The 23,477-nt window shown below is 44.7% G+C and overlaps 1 protein-coding gene across 2 annotated transcripts in view; it reads left to right on the forward strand.

Annotated features, from left to right (window-relative positions):
* Positions 1–3,648: 3,648 nt before the first annotated feature.
* Positions 3,649–23,477, forward strand: part of FAF1 (Fas associated factor 1) — a 1,868,643-nt gene continuing 1,848,814 nt past the window's right edge. For both annotated transcript variants that reach the window (XM_085602652.1, XM_085602654.1), the window contains exons 1-2: positions 3,649–4,821; positions 13,962–14,030. In XM_085602652.1, coding sequence (XP_085458778.1) covers positions 4,777–4,821; positions 13,962–14,030 — 114 coding nt within the window. In that variant the 5' untranslated portion in view covers positions 3,649–4,776. The remainder of the gene's footprint in view (positions 4,822–13,961; positions 14,031–23,477) is intronic.

Here is a 23,477-nt window from a genome sequence, read left to right on the forward strand (position 1 = left end):
CTAATGAAATGTAACTTTTACCCAGGCAACATTAATTGTGTCAAAATGACAAACTAAAGGCACAATACTGACACACAACGGGCCACATTATGCCGCCTAACTTGCCTTTTCTTGCTGCATAATTTAGTGAACCATGCTGCATAATTTGCTCCATCATTGCAGCATAATTCTGTCGTCCCCGAGCATGAGACTGTGATGTGTATGTGGGGGGGAATGGGGCGGGAGAGGGGGGAGGTAGATTAGCTCTGCCAGACATGCCATGAGGCACACCATGCATGTGAATGCTCAAATAAGAAACGAGAATAAGTCAGGAGTGTGGCCTTGCAGTTAGAGCGGTTGACCTGGAAGCCGAGGAATCGGGTTCGTGTCTCGGCAACGACGCTCAACATCTTGTGATTCTGGGCAAATAATCTCCCCCTGCATAACAAAAATGAAATTGTCCGTCTGTAACGAAACTGGAGCTCATGTAAAGCGCTCCGATATCTTCAGGTCTAGTTCGCGCTATCTAAAACGCTAAAAAAAAAATGGAACAGAACACTTTTAAGAGGAAAAGGATTGGGTACAAAATAAATCGACTGTTGTTTAAAGACGAGAACAGTCCAAACCAAAACAAGGAACTGCATTCTCTTAAAGTGAACTTGGTTCTGATAAATGGAACATTGTGTTCATCGGTACTCGAGAACCTTTGGAGCCCGCACCCTCTACTAACCTCCGTTCTCATGAAATAAGTGATATTTGGCAGTTCTAGGGGTAGCCACGGCTTCCTGTTCCAAGATTCTTACAAGTGTGGAAATAATGTGTCCAAACCTGAGCCGCGTGTAAGATCGAATCCGAGCGGCGAGAAGCTGTGCGAGGGGGGCGCTGGGAGGGGGGCGCGTAGAAGAGGCTGGAAACACACATGGAAGGCGCGCCGACTTCACATAACGATGCTTCGTTTTAAAAACAACCAGAGATAAAAGGTGAAACAGCAGCTGCGCTGACAAGAATGGAAAGAAGGAAGTTCCTACTTGCAAAACGAGGCATGTCAGCTTGCCCAAGGCGGGCCGTTTTCTGAGCCAAACTATACAGTTGAATGTCATTTGTGATTGGGGCTTTGGGCTGACCAGAAAAGCAAACAAAACAAGCCTTGATGAAGGCGACAGATTAGACGGTCGTAGCAACGCGAGCAAAACACGCGTCGGCTGCCAAGGTTGATAAAATCAGAATTAGACTCCACTATTTAGAAAACCGTTTCATTAAACAGCAATGGGTGAATAAGGTTGAAAACTGAACACTGGCAATGCAACGAAACTGGCCTTTCACAGCAAGCATTTTAACAAAGGAGAAACAAAGCAAGTTAGACGAGAAGGGAGGGGGGAATTCCAGCATCAGAGGAGCCCGCGAAAGTGAAAGTGATCGTGATTACGATCGCTACGGGCTGCGCGCGTGCACGTTCACGTGCACTGTAGCTTTAGGCCACGGCAGCACTTTGAAAATGCCCAGATATAAAATGTCTCTTCGAGCCTTTGGCTCGCGAGACCTAAACAGGGGGGCATATTAACAAGGGCTTTATCTCCGCCCTTTTGGCTTTAAAAAGATAAAGAGATAAAGCTATCGCCCTATTAACAAGAGTGCTAACATTCATAATCGCATGTTAGCACCCTTTTTCCCTACGTCTCCCTTTGCATCTCTAATGAGATGCAAAGTGTGCGTTTCACACCTAAATAACATGAGAAATGTCGCTAACCGACATTTCTCAAAATAACAAGCTGCACGCATAGCATAGCGATAAGAGAAGTAGCGCTAACCTTGGTTATTGCTACTTTCCTTACGCCTGCTTTCAGTCTGACTTAGCCATTATATCCAATGGAAGGTGGATATAGTGGCTAAGTATGCCCTGCCCTATCATCAAGCTTTCGCCAAACGTTGTGCGATTATCGCTGGATTCCCAGCGATAATCGCACTTTTGGCAGCTTGCGCTTGGAATTGTATCGCTTTTGAGATAAGCGTTGCTGATAGCACGCTATCTCAGCGATACAATCCAGCATTAGCCGGCGATAATTATCCTTGCGCTAAGAGCGCTGAGCGATAATTATCGCCGGCCCTTGCTGATATGCCCCAGGGAGTGCTCCAGCTGCAAAATAGTTTCTCTGAAGTGCAGGAATTGCTTGCACTTTTTGTCGCAAGAGAGATTCTGCAAAGGAGTTATAAACCTTTTTCTTCTTCTGAATCCTCTAGCCACCTTCTATAGCACATATCCCTTTTCTTCTTCCCGCTCCAGTTTCCTTAAGCCATTGGTGTATTGCTTCAATAGCCCACCTCCAGTCATGCAATATTTTACCCAAAACTTTTACAATTTCCTGTGGAAATAGATTGTTTGCTCTTCAAACATTTTTTATTGAGCAAATGCCTCGATGATGAAGACACAGTCTCAAAATTGGAAGAGAAACTGACTCAGGAAATGACAAAAAAACCCTGGCCCACATTTGCGAATTGCCACTTTTTGCTCACATCTAGCTATCAGTCAGTGTTTCCGATGCTCGGTAGAAGCTGACAAGAGAATGATTACGATTGTCATTTACTGGTATCATCCACGGCCCTTGCTTGACGCAGCTGGTTCTTTGATGGGGAACATTATCATGCGACAGATGTTTGTTGGCATTGGATGTCTGGCAACAGAATGATGTACCTGTGACTGAGCCGCAGGACTGCACACTAGCACTTGTAGGCTGCTCACACAGTTTGTTCCTCTTCCAAATGTTTTGGTTCGTCCTCCCTGTTTGTTCCCTCTTATATTCTCCGTATCTTTTTCTGTCACTTTCTAAAAGATATGCTTTTTATTTTCTTGCATTAACTGCACAAGATGGTGTCTACAGATCATGTCTGCCTTAGGTTTTATACTCGTCACTGCTGCAGAGAGGGCAAGCGGCACACCCAAACTCCCCTTCTCTCACCAGCCGCCTGCAGAGCCCAGGTCTGGCCACGGTAAAGCGCTGAAGCGGTGAAGCGCTGGGGGGGGAGGGGGTCTGGAACAGCAGCTTCCGTTCCCTGAGCGGTTGGCGTCACAGGAGAGGAAGAAAGCGCGGAGCCGGGACACCTCGCTCTGCAAGGCTTATGCCATTGTCCTTGCTCAATAAACAAAAAGTACAGGAACCGTGTAAAATCACAGTAAAGGGGCTAGTAGCCATGGGAGGATGCAAATGACACCATGGCTGTACTAAGGAGGGACTAACAAGCCTCATAGTGAATCAGAAGCCAGCATTTACAAAGGACAAACACACAAGCCAATGAAAAATAAGGGCAGGGGAAGTGGGCAAAGCTTCTCACCCTACTCAACTACCCCAGCTCTTCACAGCGCTTGCGCGCTGGCTTGCGCTTGACCTAAAAAATGGGACAGGTCATAAACATAGAAGTAGGACTTCAGCTTACACTGGTGGCTGGCTGGATTTTGGTGCAGGCAGTGACCTCTGACTGCAGTGAGCAGGGTCATGCTGGCGGTTGGACATGCTGTTGCCGCGATGGCTGGCATAATGACATTCTTGCTGTGTTGTAGAAAGAGAAGGGAAATCCAGAGAGAAAATGTCTCTTTAAAGGATTTCCCTTCCCACAACAACCCCTTCTGGAGTGACATCACGCAATAACATCTCCAGTAGTGAGAAGTGAGCATGCGTACATCTCTATTACACCAGTGCGTATTAATCCACTACTCAAAAACCGGTTTGTGCTCATCCCAGCCACTATCCAAAAACTGGGACATTTATTCAGTTTGGAGGAAAGGGTTGGGACACCCGGACACTTCACGAGAAAACGGGACCGTCCGGGGAAAAACCGGACTTCTGGTCACCCTAATACTTGCCAACTAACGGGGCGGAGAAGTAACTAAGACGCACTTTTGCCCCCACCCGGAACTCAAGCCCCCTCCTCCAAAAAGAAGAAAAAACGCTTCCTGGTGCCGATGTCCTGGAGTGTTTTCACATCCCTAATTGGAGGTCGACACCCCAAGACTACAATAAAGAGCTGATAATCCACAGTTTACATTGGTTTTCAACTCGTTTTCCCTGCCACATGTGATATCGGCTCTTCACCGGGGGAGGAGTGTGAGGGGGGCGAAATCGTGTCACACGGTGACAGTGTGAGTTGGTAGATCAGCAAAAACTCATGGCAAATCGCTCTTGGCGTTGACAATGCTGTGTTTCTTTGGAAGGGAACTTTTGCCAGAAACGCGGACTTCAAAGAACCTAGCATTCGAATTGTACACTTGTAATCAGCACAGCACCACTCACACAGGTAGAAAGGCCCAGAATAGTAATACCACTGGCAACGACAAATTCCAGGCTGACTTTGTAAAAATCGACACCAGTGACCCGGATATACAAACCAACAAGCTGAAAATGTTGTGTTTTGCGAGGGACTTTCTGGCACTCTGTCTGCCTCTACTGTCCTTTCGCTCTCTGCGCCGCCCCCTTAGTGCCAGGCTGAACCAATTGGAACGCGAAAAGAGTAGAACATGTTGTTATTATAGCAAGTCATGGCCGAAGGCGGGGCATGTATTCAGGGCGCTGCAGTGTAAGGCGGTACGTGCTTGTCACGTGACCCGACGTAATCGCTTGGGTCGTTTCCTGTGATGGGAACCAGTGGCAGCTCTGAACTCAGTATTGCAATCTGAAAGGCAGCCGGCATAAGCAACTGTATAAGCTGTCCCCCCCCTGCTCTGTCCCAGGTCTTCCTTCCCTGCTCACCCAGGCTTCTCGGTGTACATGAGCGCCTGGCACGTCCCCCCGCACAGTCACCGCCGCCATGGCCTCCAATATGGACCGGGAAATGATCCTTGCTGACTTCCAGGTACATGGAAATGGGAGTATGGTTCTCTGGTTTTAGAAGGATTTATATATTGCATTAATTCCGACATGACAGGTGCTGCTGCCAACATAAGGCACTGCCTTCAGCAGAGGTTCAACTAGATTTAACCTGACAGAGGGACAAAGAAGGCTGCCACTTACAACGATAGTCCGTCCTGACTTTAAATAGGCATATCCTGACCGGTAGTGAGTAGCTGCACTTGTTCAATTTGAAAGGAAGCTACCAGCACTTCTCATGAGGTGTGGATTCGTTTTAGTGGGAGAGTAACGACACTTCTCTAAAGAAAATAGGTATTCTGTGATAGCGACTAGCAGCATTCGTATATTTCCATTTCGAACACTGGTAGCAAGGAAATTCACAGCAGACTTTGGGACTGCGTGTTCAGCAGTCTCCGATTTTATTTGCATTGTCATGCTTTTTGTGATAAATGCGATATAGTGGCATGTTGTGTTGAAATAATCTTCCAAGCAAGCTCAACATATATTAAAATTCCTGTCATAGGTTTTTAGATTCTCTACGAGAGTCTGTCCTTGTGCACCCTTTAAAAGGATTTGTAGGACTGTGGAACCCATATGGCATTCATGTGCTTTATTTACAGGGAATGGGTGCCCACTGCTTGGGTGTTAACAACTTTGACCTGGGCGGGGTCCCATTTGATATCTCTGGGGTGCTTGCATGCAAACAGGCAGGTGTGCTGCGAGCTATCTAGTGGAAGCTGTTTTGAAGATATCAGTGTAGTGTTATTCGATTGATTTTAAGTCGAACTATTGCTGCCTTGGCTTTGTACACGAGGGTGTCTGTGTGGTGCATGATATGTATGCACACTGTTCTCTTCTTCCAGGTCTCTACGCAGGGCAGTTGAAAACTGGTCCTGGGGCTTAAGGTCAAGTGTTTTCCTTGTTGTGGTGTCACATATCAATACACGAAATATGATTCCTTGGCTACTTTGTCAACCATACTGTAGTGTCTAGTTTGCCACCAACAACCCAACACACAGAACCAGTGCATTCACTGGGTTAGTGTTCGCCATTAGAGTAAATAGATTGGCTACCTATTACTTTAGGCTATATTTCCATGGTGAGGTGTTAAATCATGATTTGTGTGTGGTTTTTATATGTAGATTTTATTTTGGGTTGACCTTGAATGGGATGGCAGTTCTTGTTTGTGCACTGATTTTGGGGCCTTTGCAATAGAAATGCTGTGCATTGTTCCTCCATTAACATTTTCTGTCAACAGGCATTTAAAGCTAGTTCTTATGTAGTTGCATTTGCTGTGCATTCAAAAACAGAGGTCAAATGTCAGGCGCTGTCTTCTGAGGAAGCTTAGTGTTTACTTCTTTCTCCGACTATAAAGAGAAAGGATTTATGTGACAATCTTGCTGTGAAAGGAATGGCTTTTTTGAAGCACACAACAATATTTTAAATGTCTGTAAATCAATTGTGCAGATATTTAAGAATTAGGAACACACAAATGAAGCATTTTTTTTTTGTAATTCTTAAGTGTGGTTGAAACCAATATTTTAATACTATCAATACAATAGATGATGTAATTTCCACACATTATCTTTTGTGCGCTGTATAGTTTTATCTGTTAAACTGTACTTCTGTGCAAATGTAATGGCATTTTCAATTGAGAATGTGCTATCTATTATGGCAGTGTGCTACCACACATGCATACTCCACTATACGCCACTCCACTGCACTCTATTCTATATGCCACTCACCTCTGCATCACTGTTCTCTACACCACTCTACTTGGTCCACTCTACGCCTCTGCTCAACTCCGCACCACTCCTCTACGCAACTGCAATTTGCAACACTGAACTGTACGCCACTGCACCGTACTCCAATGCACTCTACTCTGTATCAGTCTACACCACTGTACTCCACTCTACACCACTGTACTTCACACAACTCTACACCACTGAACTCTGTGCACGTCTACTCTACACAACTGCACTGTACACCACTCATCTTTGCCCTGTATCACTCTCCACTCTGCCCCGCACCACTCTGTACCCTACCCAGCTCTCAGCCCTACCCTGCACATCTCTCCGCCCTACCCTCACCAATCCACTGGACCCTCGCCTCTGAGATGCCCGCTCTTCATTGCGCCACTCGCACCAATACACTCCTACGCCGCTCTACTCAATACCAATGCACTCTACACCAGTGTACTCTGCACCACTCTGCTCAATACCAGTGGATTCTACACCACTGCATTCTACCCCAAACTACTTTGCATCACTGCACTCAACATCACTCTGCATCTACACCACTGTACTCCAACACTCTTCTCTAGGCCTCTCTACATTTGCGCCACTGCACTCTACTCTGCATAACTCTGTTCTTTGCCACTCTACTGCACTCTATGCCACCACACGTTAAGCCCCTCTACTCTGCATCACTCCAGTCTATGCCACTGTACTCTAAGCCACTCTGCAAAACTCTATGCTACTCCACTCTACGGCACTGAACTCCACTGTGCCACTCCACTTTACTTTGTACCACTTCACTTCACTCTGTGCCACTCCATTCTACGATACTCTACTCCACTCTGTGCCATTTCACTCTACTCCATTCTCATCCATGCCGCTCCACAACACTCTACTCCAGTCTATGCCAATCCACTCTAAGCCACTCCATGACTCTCTACTCCACTGTATGCCATTACACTCTACACCAATCTGTCACTTCACTCTACGACACTGTACGCCACTCCCTCTGGCACTCCACTCTGCTATACACCACTCTATTCCATCCGACTGTGACACTCCACTCTAAGCCACTCTATTCTACACCACTCTATTCTGCTCTACTCCTACAACATTCTTGACACTCCACGCTACTGTAGGTCACGCCACTCTCCTCTATGCCACTAACTACTAGGCATGCTGAACAGCAGACACACTGGTGTACAACATGGCTAAAAATTTGTTAAAGCCAATAGCTATTGCATAGGCGAGACCTTTTGGCTTTTCCAGTGCTCGTTTCCTAATAAGTGCGGTCCAATGGAATCACAGAGGCACTCTCAAGAGATTTCCTGCACCCAAGTATGTGTCACACTGATGAAGAGTGTCGTTGATGTCTTTCCTCTTAAGCAGTATGGACCAAATGTCTGGAGCACTGATTGGCAAAATACTGGTAGCAATTTGCGAACAGTATTTTTGCGACCACTGTGGTATTTTGTTAACTGTGTACTAACAGGTTGGTTTGCAAAATACCAAACTGTAGTGGGTCGCAATTCGACCTACCTCATAAACATTAATGAGTTGGGTCATAAATTGCGACCCACTATGATTCACAACCATCACCGGATTGGTGGCCTGCTGGTGCCAGCAGACCACTGCCTGTGATTGTTTTTAAATAAGGAAGTCATTAAAGAAAAAATAAATGCAGGCCCTTTTCTTTAAAACAAAATAAAATAAAAAGTTTAAGATTTTTTTTTCAGTTTAGGTAGTGGTCTATGAGACTGAATTCTATTGCAGTTCAAGTGAGGATGCAATTCAGTGCAGCCCCAGATAACTGCAGATCCACCCCAGGAAGAATCCCAATGTTCACATTTGATGTTTACAAAGCTATGTCCAATAAAATGCATTGCCCCCTCTTTGATTTTCCACATTTAAGTGGAAAATAAATAGCATAATATATTGGCAACAACATAAATCAGGGTAAAGTCAGGAAAAAGGGGACCAATTCACAAACCATTTGTAAATGTGTGACCTAGGTGCGCAGAAAGTTGACTTTTGATGTAAACTGACATTGATTGGGATTGTACAGAGCACTGAGCCAAGAGAAACCGATGGGAAAATAAATGGTTTTAAGTATTAATGGGGTGGCACCATTCATAAGGTTTGGAACACCTACAAAGTTTAACCCTTGTGACAATTCAGTAGGGGTGTACACATTTGCATACATTTCTTTAAACTTAAAAAGAGTTGCAAGATGTAAAAAATATTGGTGGGGCACCTTCAAATGCCGTTTATGCTGACGGGGAAGTAAATCCTGTTGCTGTTTATGCCATGCATAGTGGCAACTGGATTGCCCAGCTATTCTGTCATGTTTGCTGATTAAAAGAACCAACCTAAGAACTGACTTTCAGGCAGCAGGATATTTCAGTCTCAACTGTTGATGGACCACTGTGTTCATCTGCTGCCACTCAAAGGAAAGGTAAGCCCTGAGCAGCTGAGGTTAAATGAATGTTATCAAGAGGAAGTGGCAGGCAAGTTATGGTAGCAAAAGGAAGTAGGGTGGCCGACTTTTCCATGATCATTTTTCAAGACACTATGTGCGCACAGAGCCATCGGAAGATATTTGCTTGGGGGGGGGGGGGGGGGTATGAGTCACAGAACTTTGTTTTTTGCTGTAGATTTTATTTTGTTCTGGAATCCTAAATAAATCCCAGTTTCTTTAAAATATATATATATGTGAACAGATATCTAGCATATCAAGTGCAGCCATTTCACTATGAAAATATGGTGAAATTATATGAGAGAGAGAACTGCTCTGGAGCTTCCCTGGTAGTATGTTGTATGTCCTTGGCGATAATGTCCTCTACTGAGCCTGTTTTAAAGTTCTTATGTAATGCCAGAAGGCTACAGTGGCATAAAGAGAGCATACTTTATCTACGATCAAACAGTTTGTTTAAGTTTGCCTACTGAAGCTATAGTTTTCTTGGAGGTAGTAACTTCTTTTTTTTTGGTCCTCATCTCACCATTAAGCATCTGCAATTCTTAAAAGAAGCCGTCCTTCCAATCTTTGCGCCCCACGGCTGCTGCATTCGCTTTAGCCCACACCAGCCCAGCCCCTTTGTTAGAAGCTTGGTGTAATCATAGGACCGGGGGAGACTATACCAGTCTCAACTCTCTTCTCCAGTATAGACAGGCCTGCCAGATGTTCGTGCCCTCCTCACTTACACCCCCCTGATCCAAACGTGCCATAGCAAACACAGCTTTTAGCCAATCCTCACTCTGTTCCCAGTGGTAATTCCTCATTCTTAGCCCTCTAGACAGTGCTGCTAGCTGCTTCTTTGGGCCCAGGAGTAATTCCTCATTCTGAGTCCTCTAGACAGTGCTGCAGCTGGGTATTTGTTCCCTGTGGTATTCCTCATTCTTAGTCTTCTGGGCAGTGGTGCTAGCTGCCTCTCTAGTTCAATTGCTAATTTCTCATTTGAAATCTTCTAGACAGTGATGCTAGCTGCTTCTCTGGTCCCGTCAGCATCTCCTCCATTCTGAGTCTTCCAGTCAGTGCTGCTTCTCTGGTCTCATCGGTAATTCCCTCCTTCTAAGTCCTCTAGGCAGGGCTGCAGCTGTGTCTCTGGTCACAGTGGTAATTCCTCATTCTTAGTCCTCTAGGCAGTGCTGCTAGCTGCTTCTCTGATCCCTTCAATAATTGCTCATTCCAAGTCTTCTAGCCAGTTGTTCTAGCTGCTTCTCTGGTTCCAATGATAATTTCTCATTATAAATCCTCTATTCAGTGCTGCTAGCTGCTTCACTGGTCCCGTCTGTAACTGCCCCATTCTAAATCCTCTAGGCAGTGCCGCAGCTGTGTCTCTGGCCACAGTAGTAATTTCTCATTCTCAGTTCTTTAGGCAGTTCTGCAGCTGTGTCTCTGGTTACAGTGGTAGTTCCTCATTCTAAGCCCTCTGGACAGTGCTGCTTCACTAGTCCTGTCGGTAATTCCCCCATTCAAAGTGCTTTAGACAGTTCTATTAGCTGCTTCTCTGGTCCCAGTGGTAATTCCTCATCCTAGGTTCTCCAGACAGTGCTGAATCTGCGTCTCTGCTCCCAGTTGTAATTCCTCATTCTAAGTCCTCTAGACGATGCTGCTAGTTACTTCTCTGTTCCCGTCAGTAACTCCCCCATTCTAAGTCCTCTAGGCAGTGCTGCAGCTGTGTCTCTGGACACATTGGTAAATCCTTATTCTTAGTCCTCTAGGCAGTGCTGTAGCTGTGTTTCTGGTTCCCAAACTAGCAAGGAGTTACCCTAGTGCAGAGAAAATGGACAAGGTGTGAGTATAGTCAACAACAAAAGGATCCCTTTCCCCAGTAAATTTTAGCTAATCCAGGTAACTTGTTTTACAAGACGGAAGCATCAAGGCCGTCCAGTTGTTATTAAAGCATTGTTAAAATGTGAGATCTCAAAGAAAAACGATTATCATAAATAAAATAAAAAACATCCAAACAAATAAACATTAAGTTGCAATATTTCACAATCCTCTCAATGAAAAAGCCTGTAGTGACAAACTAGAAGTCTATAAATGTACATATGAATGTTTTATTTTTCAGCAACAGTAAAACAATCTGTGATAAACAAACACTAAATACATATAAAAAAAGGATTTCTAAAGTGCTGGTGCTAATAATTCACATCTCCTACATCGCATCATTCGCATAATCATATATTTCTATGCACTTAAAAAGATTTTTTGATATCCAATATCACACTTGTATAAAAAACTGTTAAAAAACAACTGCAAAGCTGTCTGTATACAAAACAACATTTTAATAACAACTGGACGGCGGTGATACTTGATGATGGACATAAAGGTCGGGGCATTTAACATACTTATCAACTGTTCATCCATTGTTATGAGGTGGCTTGACAGCTCCGCTAACGCCAGACAATTATGCGAAAACACCAGGAGAGGAACTTCTGCACTGCCCACAGTTTGGGAGCCAGAATAACATTTATTTGATTGGACAGAAGTTGTGTGCTTCCAAAAATGCTTGCTCTCACAGCTGTGATCATTTTGTTTGTTTAACCAGCTCCCTGAGATTGAACTTCCAAGGGCCCATGCATGCTATTATCTTAGACAACTAGATCAATTATGGTGTTTTTGTCTGGCAGCAGCACAGATGGGAGGATGGCAGTCATTAACTTACATGGATTTGTAGGTCTCGCTTGGTCGTGCAACTGTCACCTTACCTTTCAACCTACACCAATATTATTCTATAGTTCTTTGCTTCTTCACAGATACATATCCATTCCCACTCGATCTACTTGTAATGCTTCACATTACCGTACAATATTCTTTCAAGGCCAAACTATTGGCATTGGCAATGCTTGTTATTGATGGCATCCATATTGAATGAAGAATCTAGTAGTACATGTAATTGAGAAAGTGGTATTGCTTTTTCACAGTGCTTCAAATCTTTTAAGTGTTGAAAAATGTTTTGTTAATCATATATCAACCCAAGTTTAAAATAGTTCTAATGGTTGCATAATGGCCTCAGGGGTGTGGAATTTAATAAAATATCTACTTGTCCATGGGGCAGGTTGCTTCATAAATCTACTTGTCCTGTAACAAAATCCACTTGTCCCTTTTGCGCCATGTAATGTGGTGACAAATTATGGCAGCAATCTCATTAAGCAAGAGATCTGATAAAGCCTCTCTAATTATGCCAGGGCATGTACCAGAGTAGGGTTGAATACTAGCAATTCCCTTATGTTGCTACGTTTCTGCAGGTCTACATACTGGGGCTGAAGGTAGTGGTAAGCAATAGTTCAAGGGTTGGAATGCCCTTTTGAGTCTGTGCAAACCTACTAACTTGCATGTTTTAAGGGTTTTCACCAACTCTTTTCTAATCTTTTCCCATACTGAAAAAGGTTGGAAATTTACTCCTGGTAGTGGCAGACGTAAAACTTCTTCAGGATTGGGAAAAAAGTGGTTGGAGGAAAAGTGAACTTGAAACATTCAGATTTTCACATGAGCAAATCGACACAAGCACATTTGCCAATGCTAAAATGCAGTTCACAAATATTTTCTAGGAGTACTATTTCTTGGTCTACTTCCGTAAATTCTTGTGAATTCACGGAGACTGTATATATGCACATAACGCATGGATATATACCATGGATGCACTTTTGAGACTTTCTTTAATAATTGGGCCTCTTATTAGGCCTGGGGTTAACCATGACCTTTTGTGTTTAGTAAAATTATGTGTCTCTCTCCTTCTCTCGGTCTATCAGCTGGCTTCACTGTGGGTGACAGTATTCTGCTCTATTACAAGGAGCATATTGGCACACAAAGTAGTTTTGTTCAGTGCCTGGAACTGCTATGGCAATGTGTGCTTTTTGAGACCAAAAACAGTTTTTTGCTTTTGCCAATGCTTGTTAGAACGGCGAGGGCCCTGCAGCTACCACACAGATAAGGTTTTACAAAAACCATGCCTAAACAAGTCACGCATTGACAAAACCAAAAGCCTGACCACCAATTTCAGACCTACTGGCTTTGCCAATGTTTGTTTATTTTTGTTTCCCACAATCGTATTTTAACTGGTTACACTGATTTTCCATTATGAATATTTTTGGGAAATACAAGCATACATCAATATGTTACTAAATGATGCTGCAAAGATATGGTACCTAAAATCTTACAGTAGTTTAGCAAAATATTTTTTTCCTACTTGCATTTTTTTGTGAACATTTTATTTTGAAAGCAAATAATCATCACTGTTGCTTTCAAGCTTCTGCAAATATTTGCATATAATCAAAGAACATTCTGGGAGCATTATACATAGCCTCATATTACTGAACCTTGAAAATGTGTGTACATGTTTATACTGGAACCACCGTCAGTAGTGCAGGCAGAACTGACATTTACTTTTAGTGCTCACCCTAATAATAAAGGCTTTGCATTAATGAACCATATATACAAGTTTGAACAGTGTTAACACATGGACACACATATTACCTTAACTGTATACAATGCCCTTCCTTGATCCATAATGTGGCATTGTAAACTGGCAGCTAAAGGGTTTGTGCTGTAGGGGGTTGGGCCTACTTGTCCCAAGAACAAAATCGACATTAAAACTTGTTGCCCTTGACCCCAAACAATATGTCCCGGGCTATAGGAATTCCACATCCCTGTGGCCTGCACCTAACCAAGTGACATGATTACATTGTGTCACAACAGACGTTTTCAGGAAATTGGAAAAGGACTGATCGTTGTTGTACAGCTTCAAGAGTCATTGTGTTTGACCATGGAATTCCATAGTTTCCATGAATGAAGACTATTTTCTAGAGTAAGGAATGTTGAATGAAAAGAGCTTCTCACGAGTAAGTTTTTCAATATCGAGATAATGGCTAGCTACACCTAATGTGTTGTGCATCTTTTTTTTAGGCATGTACTGGTATTGAAAATATTGATGAAGCGATAACCTTACTTGAACAAAACAATTGGGACTTAGTGGTAAGTCTTCAATATGCTATGTAGCTTTGGTGTGTGCTTTGTGTTACTTTTCTGGACGTTTTTATTCTTCATACAGTATACTGTGACATTATTTTTTGTTGTCCAGTCTGTGACTTACCAGTGCAAGATAAAGGCACAACAATGGATAGGATTAGTTGCTTCCCTCCAATTTACCATCTTTTGTGCTTTTATCATACTTTGATTTAAATAGGATCATAGCGTAAGTAAAGGATAATCAAAACCATCTATTAAAAACAAATTCTCTGAAGAATGTAACTACTGTGAGCGTAATCCTAATAGTTGACAGTTGCTGCATGTATATACCTATAGCTTGCAGGGATTTCAGACTTTTACCCAAAAGGCAAAGTGTAAGTTGGATGGTATGAGTTTCATAGTTTTCTGCAGTGTGTCGTTTTGCACTAACACCGAGTATTTGGAAGATCTACAGACATAGTGTTGTGGTTAATGTGAGGCTTTATAATTCAGTTTTTCCTATTTTCCTCTCATGGACAATGATTGTCTATGACAAGAATTTCCATTCCATCCAAACCTGCAATCTGTTTACGCTTCGTCACAATTAATACACCTTATACCGAAAAATAAGAATTACTTCCAGCAGTAAACCCTAGTATAATTAATATTAAAGTCAATTCCTGACATTGTACGCTCCTTTCCCTCCTGTGGCGGAAGCCGGGAGGTCTCCTATCTATTCTTGCCACTATTGAATTATTTTTAACAGCTTACCTGGGATATTGTTTGGTCCCGTGAAATTTTATGTTTTTGCGGCTGGCGTGCTGTTGATGGGCCATAACCCCTGAGAGCTCAGCAGCGCCTGGATTTTCACCCCTACCCCCTCCCTCCAGCTCCAGTCCCGCTCTCGCCTGATTTTCGAGGCTGAGAGCGCTGGGCGTCGAGTTTGGCGGCCATCTTGGGTTGGGATAGGTGAGCCAGGACATCGTCAGCGCCATAAAAGGCGCCAGGTGTTAGGAACAAGTAATTCCTGACATTGTACGCTCCTTTCCCTCCTGAGGCGGAAGCCGGGAGGTCTCCTATCTATTCTTGCCACTATTGAATTATTTTTAACAGCTTACCTGGGATATTGTTTGGTCCCGTGAAATTTTATATTTTTGCGGCTGGCGTGCTGTTGATGGGCCATAACCCCTGAGAGCTCAGCAGCGCCTGGATTTTCACCCCTACCCCCTCCCTCCAGCTCCAGTCCCGCTCTCGCCTGATTTTCGAGGCTGAGAGCGCTGGGCGTCGAGTTTGGCGGCCATCTTGGGTTGGGATAGGTGAGCCAGGACATCGTCAGCGCCATAAAAGGCGCCAGGTGTTAGGAACAAGTAATTCCTGACATTGTACGCTCCTTTCCCTCCTGAGGCGGAAGCCGGGAGGTCTCCTATCTATTCTTGCCACTATTGAATTATTTTTAACAGCTTACCTGGGATATTGTTTGGTCCCGTGAAATTTTATGTTTTTGCGGCTGGCGTGCTGTTGATGGGCCATAACCCCTGAGAGCTCAGCAGCGCCTGGATCTTTACCCCTACCCCCTCCCTCCAGCTCCAGTCCCGCTCTCGCCTGATTTTCGAGGCTGAGAGCGCTGGGCGTCGAGTTTGGCGGCCATCTTGGGTTGGGATAGGTGAGCCAGGACATCGTCAGCGCCATAAAAGGCGCCAGGTGTTAGGAACAAGTAATTCCTGACATTGTACGCTCCTTTCCCTCCTGAGGCGGATCCGGGAGGTCTCCTATCTATTCTTGCCACTATTGAATTATTTTTAACAGCTTACCTGGGATATTGTTTGGTCCCGTGAAATTTTATGTTTTTGCGGCTGGCGTGCTGTTGATGGGCCATAACCCCTGAGAGCTCAGCAGCGCCTGGATTTTCACCCCTACCCCCTCCCTCCAGCTCCAGTCCCGCTCTCGCCTGATTTTCGAGGCTGAGAGCGCTGGGCGTCGAGTTTGGCGGCCATCTTGGGTTGGGATAGGTGAGCCAGGACATCGTCAGCGCCATAAAAACGGGCTAGGATGTCTCCGCGCAGCGGACGCGATCAGCGGACGCGCCGGAGCTGCGCCGGAGTCGTGCCAGAGTCCTGCCCGTCTGCGCTCGTCCGCGCACAACCGGGCTTAGGGCTTAGGGACTCTGGCACACGCACCTGTTATACTTCAGCGGACCTTCTCGGATTGAACTCCGACAGGTATATCCTATCCCCGAGTACAGGTGCCACACTCAAGGAACTCAACATCCTGTATAGCTCTAGTTATAAGAACCATAGCCTCTTAGCCCCTGTGAAGCTAGCGACCCTCAACACCAGGTCGCTGCAGAAACATCACTTAGAGATCTTTACCCTGCTACAGGATGAGACCATTGATATCCTGACACTCACTGAAACATGGTTGAGTGATGCCTCTTCCCCAGATATCATCGCCGCCCTTCCCAGCGGGTAGGACATGGTCTGGCACAATCGACCAGATGGTACCCGGGGCGGGGGGGTAGCAACGATTTTCAAAAAGCAATTTAGAGTAACAAAGATCCTAGCCGAGACAACTAATACCGTCGATCTACTGGGTATAAAAATCACTATGAATAACTCCTGTCTCATCATCTTAACGGTATACTGCCCTCCCCAAAGCACACCTGGGTTCAACGATCTCTTCCATCCAATTATTTCTGATCTTTGCACACGTTACAAAAACATTCTGGTAACTGGTGATTTTAATGTCCACTGGGATAAAAGCCTTCAAGACCTATCAGCCCAGAAACTACAGACCATCATGACTACTCTTGGACTGATACAACTAGTGGAAGCCCCAACCCACATAAAAGGCCATACGTTAGACCTTGTATGGTCTTCATCCCCAAAAGTATGTATCACAAGCGTTTTACCTTGTCTCTGGTCAGACCACTACCTCATCTTATATGATTTACCGCAAGACATCTGCCAGGTTAAACTACCCATTAAAACTAAAAAAGTGCGCCAATGGAAAAGGGTGAATGTCGAGACTCTGACCAAGACCATGCCCAAGTACATACAGAACTCTATGTTCCCTACTGATAGCACCGATCTAGACTCCAAGTACTATCTGATAACAACTGCCCTTAGGTTAACCATTGACGAACTAGCTCCTGAAAAGGTACAAAAAATAAAAGGGGTAGAGAAAGGAGCCCCTTGGTTCTCTGAAGGTCTACGCGAGAATAAGAGAAAGCTTCGCTACCTCGAAAGATGTTGGAGGAAATCTAAAAGGACCACTGATAGGGAGCTATACCGAAAGTCTTTCCAAGCATACAAAAAGCTTATTATTATAACAAAGAAGGAGTACTATGAGACGCGCATTAATAACGCTACCAATATACAGAGAGAGACCTTCCAAATACTGAGAGAGTTAAGTAAGAAAGAGGAAAAGACCGATACCCAGATTGATTGCGACACCTTTCAAGGATATTTCTTGGGTAAGGTAGCGACCATCTTGACTGAGATTAAGAAGAACAACCCAGTCTCTCATGTCAAACAACCTCCCCTCCCAGACTCTCCCTCTTCTAACTTTACTGACTTTCCCCACATTGACCTTAGTATTTTGAGGAAACTAGTAGCGTCTACTAAATCCGGCTCCCCTGCGGACCCCTGCCCGCCTGACACCCTTCGGATGGCAATACCGCTTCTAGAAGACCAGATCTTAGATCTTTTAAACACCTCATTAGCCACTGGACTTCTGCCATCCACCTTTAAAGAGGCATGTGTCAGACCCTTGATAAAAAAAACGGGAGCCGACCCGTCTAGCCTGAAGAATTATAGGCCAATTTCCCAGCTGCCATTCCTGTCAAAAGTACTGGAACAACATGTACTTAAGTCATTGTCAGCCTTCCTGGAATGTCACCATCTTCTCCATGACCGGCAAGCAGGTTTCCGTGCACACCATAGCACGGAGCTAGTAATGCTGTCGGTTCTGGATGATCTAAGATGCATGGCTGACAGTAAAAAGCCATGCGCGCTGATATTATTAGATCTTTCAGCAGCGTTTGATACTGTCAGCCATGCACTGCTCTTGGATAGGCTGGCCGGGTTCGGGATAGGGGGACAGGCTCTAAAATGGCTCACAGCCTTTCTAACAGGAAGGACGCAGAGGATCCATTTGGCAGACCAGGTCTCAGAGGTGGGCAGGTTAGTTTGTGGGGTTCCGCAGGGGTCAGCGCTTTCGCCACTCCTATTCAACCTTTACTTGCAACCACTGGTAGAGTCGCTGGCAAAGATGAAGTGCAAAGTATTTAACTATGCCGACGATACTCAGCTATTGCTGAGCATCGACAACACTTCATCGGCACAATCAGTGGCTAAAGACATCCTACGTTTCACAGTGAACTGGATGTCATCTAATCTGCTGAAAATCAATCCGGATAAAACGGAAGTCCTGGTTGTTTCATCTGCTGTGTCCCCGTGGTGCGAGCTATACTGGCCCCAAGAGCTAGGCCCTGCCCCGAAATCATGCCCCAATGTCAAGAGTCTTGGGATGAAAATCGATCAAGATCTTTCAATGGCTAATCAAGTTTCTGCTGTAGTTGGCTGCTGCACTAACTTAATCAGGCAACTACGCAAACTCGCCCCTCTGCTCTCGAGAAATATGCTGCAAACTATTGTGTCAGCCACAATAGTGTCTAGAATCGACTATGGAAATGCGCTGTACCTCGGCCTTCCGAAGTATTCCATTAGCCGTCTCCAGGTCATTTTAAACGACGCAGCACGCCTGGTCTTTGGAGTTTCAAGGAGGACCCATGCCTCCCCCCTGCTCCATCGATTACATTGGCTGCCCATGCTGCAGAGAGTGGAGTTCAAGAGCATGTGTATCTGCCACAAAGCATTACACGGTCAGGCGCCAGCCTATATAAAAGAAAGGCTTGAGCTCCACGAACCTAAACGCATCTTGCGATCGTCTGGTTCCTTCCTACTGTCTCAACCACGCTTTAAGCTAACAACCAAAGGAGGCAGATCGTTCTCAGTGCAGGCCTCTATCAACTGGAATAAGCTGCCAGAGGCACTTCGTAGAGAGCCCAATCTCCTCCGCTTTCGGAAGTCTTTGAAGACTCTACTCTTCAAGAACGCGTTCCCACTTCAATAATGAACTGCTAGACCCGTCACCTTCTATCTCTCCCATCTTTGTTCTGTACTTGGTCAGTAGCGCTTTGAGACCTGTCGGTGAGTTGGCGCGATACAAAACCCAGATACAATACAATACAATAAAGATCCAAGCATTTACTTAAATGTATGTTTTTCTAGGTAATCTGAGTTCACATTTATTACTTTTCGCAGTTGTATCATTATGCATGTTTATTCAATTTCGTATCAAGGAACATTTGCAAAATGTGTTAACACAGTACATTTTACAGGGTACTATGGCCAGTAATGTTGGTTATAAGTTAATGGTTAAAAACCACTTAACAGAATAGAATTGGGATTTCATAATGCACTATTTGGGAGATTCAGTAGAAAATCTAACTAGTATTTTTGGTTACTAATCTGCCCCTTAAACAAGCCTAAGGCAATTCCCATTATGCCCTGAAGGGCCATCATAGCTGGTTTCCGCATAATATGACCAGTTTTCATGCTGTGGCTTCGTTCCATTATGCCCAGTTACCATATAATCTGAAGTTTCCTATGCCCATTTTCGACCAGATTCTGTTATGCCCTCAACAGATCATGGCCGGTTTCTATTAATGCCAGTCAGCACATCATGACCAATTTATAGTATACCCTTTCAGTACACCGTGGCCAGTTTCCATCGTGCCCATGTAGTGCATCATTGACCGTTTCAGTGCTGAAGGTTTCTTATGATCAAGAAATACATATTTATTCCAAGAAGGCACCAATATAACCCTGTAGTGGTTTCCCTAAACCTTCAGCAACAGATTTCCCATTCATGGCACAGTTCCAGCAACTATTCTTTGTGCTGTAGTTACAGCATGCATGTATAAGGAGGATGTTCGAGAAGGAATGTTCAGTCGGCTGCACCACACACAGTGATATTAAAGTATTGACTTTGATTGATTGGACCGATTATCAATCTTTTGTGGTTTCATTATGGTTTTTTTCCCTGTATTGTTTTTCACAAGTTATGTTATTGTCTGTGATGGTCAATTCTTGGTTGCAGCTTAGATGTGTGTGTAGATGCTACAGATCTTTACTAAACACACCAGTGGATAAAGATGTGAATTCCACAGCGATGAGTTGTGCACACCACGGACACCACAGGTTTGCTAATGTGACAGGAGGAAATTGCATCCTAAGTGTCAGCACAAATACAACTCTGCAGGTGTAAATGGGATACATTGCCCCTGAAATAAAAATAGATTACTTCACAGTGCAGTAGTAATCCACTTCCCCTCTCAAAACAGTTACCCTTACAATTACCAATATTAGTATCTTTGCCTGTAAAACGCTCTCCTGCTTTTCGGCTAGGTTTGTGCTATACGGGTACCATAGCTTCATTACACTACAATGCTTAACAATTCAAATCTGTATACAGATTTCCGCCCTCTAGCAACAAAAAAAACCGAGGAAACACGTGCCACTTTTCCCATTTAATTCCCCAAAACATAAAAATAAAAATTAGCATAATTAACATTTAGTTATTTGACAGACTAGCTCGTCTACTGCTCTGCAGTCTTGATATTTACTGATTTCCATTAAGGTTGCATGTCTTCTGGTACTTCTTGATTTCCCTACAGGCTATGCCATGAGGTTTTAAAGGTTTCCTTCCATGTATGACAGGAACTGGTGTCTTTTAATGCGACCCCTGCAACACTTAGCAGTAACAATTACTTCATATACCATAAAACCAGAACCGTCATGCATGCAATCTATGACAAGACTCTTTCTCTTTTAATTGCTGCTTCTGCAGTTAAGTAGGCATTTTAATTTACTTTATTACAGCGTGGTATTTGTACTTTTTATGGTTGGTCATTTCAAGTTTATGAAGGCAGATTGGACAGTAGTTTAGCCTTTATTTCGGCTTTTGTGCTGATTTAGTTTTTACTTACATTTATAATGAGGCTCATTTGAGTTGTATTTCTTTAAAATGTATGCTTAATGTTGCCACTACGGTTTGGGATGCCAGGGACGTGCCCTGCAGTGGTTGGCTGCTAAGTAAGTGGCCAGTTTGGGACCTCGATGGGCCGTGACTGGAGCCATTGAGGGCAGTGATTGCAACTCTGGTTGAACATTTGATTGCTGCATCGTGAGGCAGTAGCATGTTGTTGCTCTGACCTTGCACAAGTTGTGGTGGCCATTTTGGTTAGGGATTCTTGCTCTTGTTTTAGTTCATAAAATGCTGTCTCTTACAGCTTGACGGGGCCAGCCTCATCGAGCCTTTTGTTTTAGGTGATGCCCTTGTTGGTTGGTCCCTGAAAGAAGGTGCAGGCTCGTTATAGTGGATTTTGTTGTGTTTATGAGAAAAGGTTTTCTAATCTCAAGTGTGATTATGTTTATTGATTGTTTATTATTTTGGCAGTGTGTGCAGGGGTAGAAATGCTGTTATTAGCCAGGAGATTATAAAAATATTGTCGGAGATGATCTTCTGATGAGCAAGCTACACCAAGAGTTATAGGGATGCTTTCTACTTACACACTATGGCATCCCAGGAGTAACAAGCTGGTTGCAGCTAGAGTATGTGAGGAAATTAAAGATTAGATTAGGAAGCCTCAGAAGTGAGAGGCTAGGGATATTATGCATTACAACAAACAAATGATGGACGGAATGCTGACAATGCATACATTCTCCCCCAGTCAAGAGATCTGGGTTAAATCCATCGTTCTTTTGCCCACTACACCACCCCAGTTCAGACATGGCCATATGCAAATCAGTCATGACCCTGTGCCTCATGGGAACAGTCCAGCCCGAACTGCCAAGCCATGTCTTCCCTGGACCGGAATCAAGCATCCTAGGACCGGTTTCTGGCTATCAGCCGTCATCAGCCAGGATAGCTTGACTCCAGTGGCGTAGTGAGCACGGGTCCCACGTCTGGGAATACCCATCCCACTTAGGGCGAAAAGCGTTACAACAAACAAATGATGGACGGAATGCTGACAATGCATACATTCTCCCCCAGTCAAGAGATCTGGGTTAAATCCATCGTTCTTTTGCCCACTACACCAACCCAGTACAGACATGGCCATATGCAAATCAGTCTTGACCCTGTGCCTCATGGGAACAGTCCAGCCCGAACTGCCAAGCCATGTCTTCCCTGGACCGGAATCAAGCATCCTAGGACCGGTTTCTGGCTATCAGCCGTCATCAGCCAGGATAGCTTGACTCCAGTGGCGTAGTGAGCACGGGTCCCACGTCTGGGAATACCCATCCCACTTAGGGCGAAAAGCAAAAGAACGATGGATTTAACCCAGATCTCTTGACTGGGGGAGAATGTCTGCATTGTCAGCATTCCGTCCATCATTTGTTTGTTGTAATGCTTTTCGCCCTAAGTGGGATGGGTATTCCCAGACGTGGGACCCGTGCTCACTACGCCACTGGAGTCAAGCTATCCTGGCTGATGACGGCTGATAGCCAGAAACCGGTCCTAGGATGCTTGATTCTGGTCCAGGGAAGACATGGCTTGGCAGTTCGGGCTGGACTGTTCCCATGAGGCACAGGGTCAAGACTGATTTGCATATGGCCATGTCTAAACTGGGGTGGTGTAGTGGGCAAAAGAACGATGGATTTAACCCAGATCTCTTGACTGGGGGAGAATGTATGCACTGTCAGCATTCCGTCCATCATTTGTTTGTTGTAACGCTTTTCGCCCTAAGTGGGATGGGTATTCCCAGACGTGGGACCCGTGCTCACTACGCCACTGGAGTCAAGCTATCCTGGCTGATGACGGCTGATAGCCAGAAACCGGTCCTAGGATGCTTGATTCCGGTCCAGGGAAGACATGGCTTGGCAGTTCGGGCTGGACTGTTCCCATGAGGCACAGGGTCAAGACTGATTTGCATATGGCCATGTCTAAACTGGGGTGGTGTAGTGGGCAAAAGAACGATGGATTTAACCCAGATCTCTTGACTGGGGGAGAATGTATGCATTGTCAGCATTCCGGCCATCATTTGTTTGTTGTAACGCTTTTCGCCCTAAGTGGGATGGGTATTCCCAGACGTGGGACCCGTGCTCACTACGCCACTGGAGTCAAGCTATCCTGGCTGATGACGGCTGATAGCCAGAAACCGGTCCTAGGATGCTTGATTCCGGACCAGGGAAGACATGGCTTGGCAGTTCGGGCTGGACTGTTCCCATGAGGCATAGGGTCAAGACTGATTTGCATATGGCCATGTCTAAACTGGGGTGGTGTAGTGGGCAAAAGAAAGATGGATTTAACCCAGATCTCTTGACTGGGGGAGAATGTATGCATTGTCAGCATTCCGTCCATCATTTGTTTGTTGTAACGCTTTTCGCCCTAAGTGGGATGGGTATTCCC

This window comes from Triturus cristatus, chromosome 4_2, assembly GCF_964204655.1.
Source record: "Triturus cristatus chromosome 4_2, aTriCri1.1, whole genome shotgun sequence".
Lineage (NCBI taxonomy): Eukaryota > Metazoa > Chordata > Amphibia > Caudata > Salamandridae > Triturus > Triturus cristatus.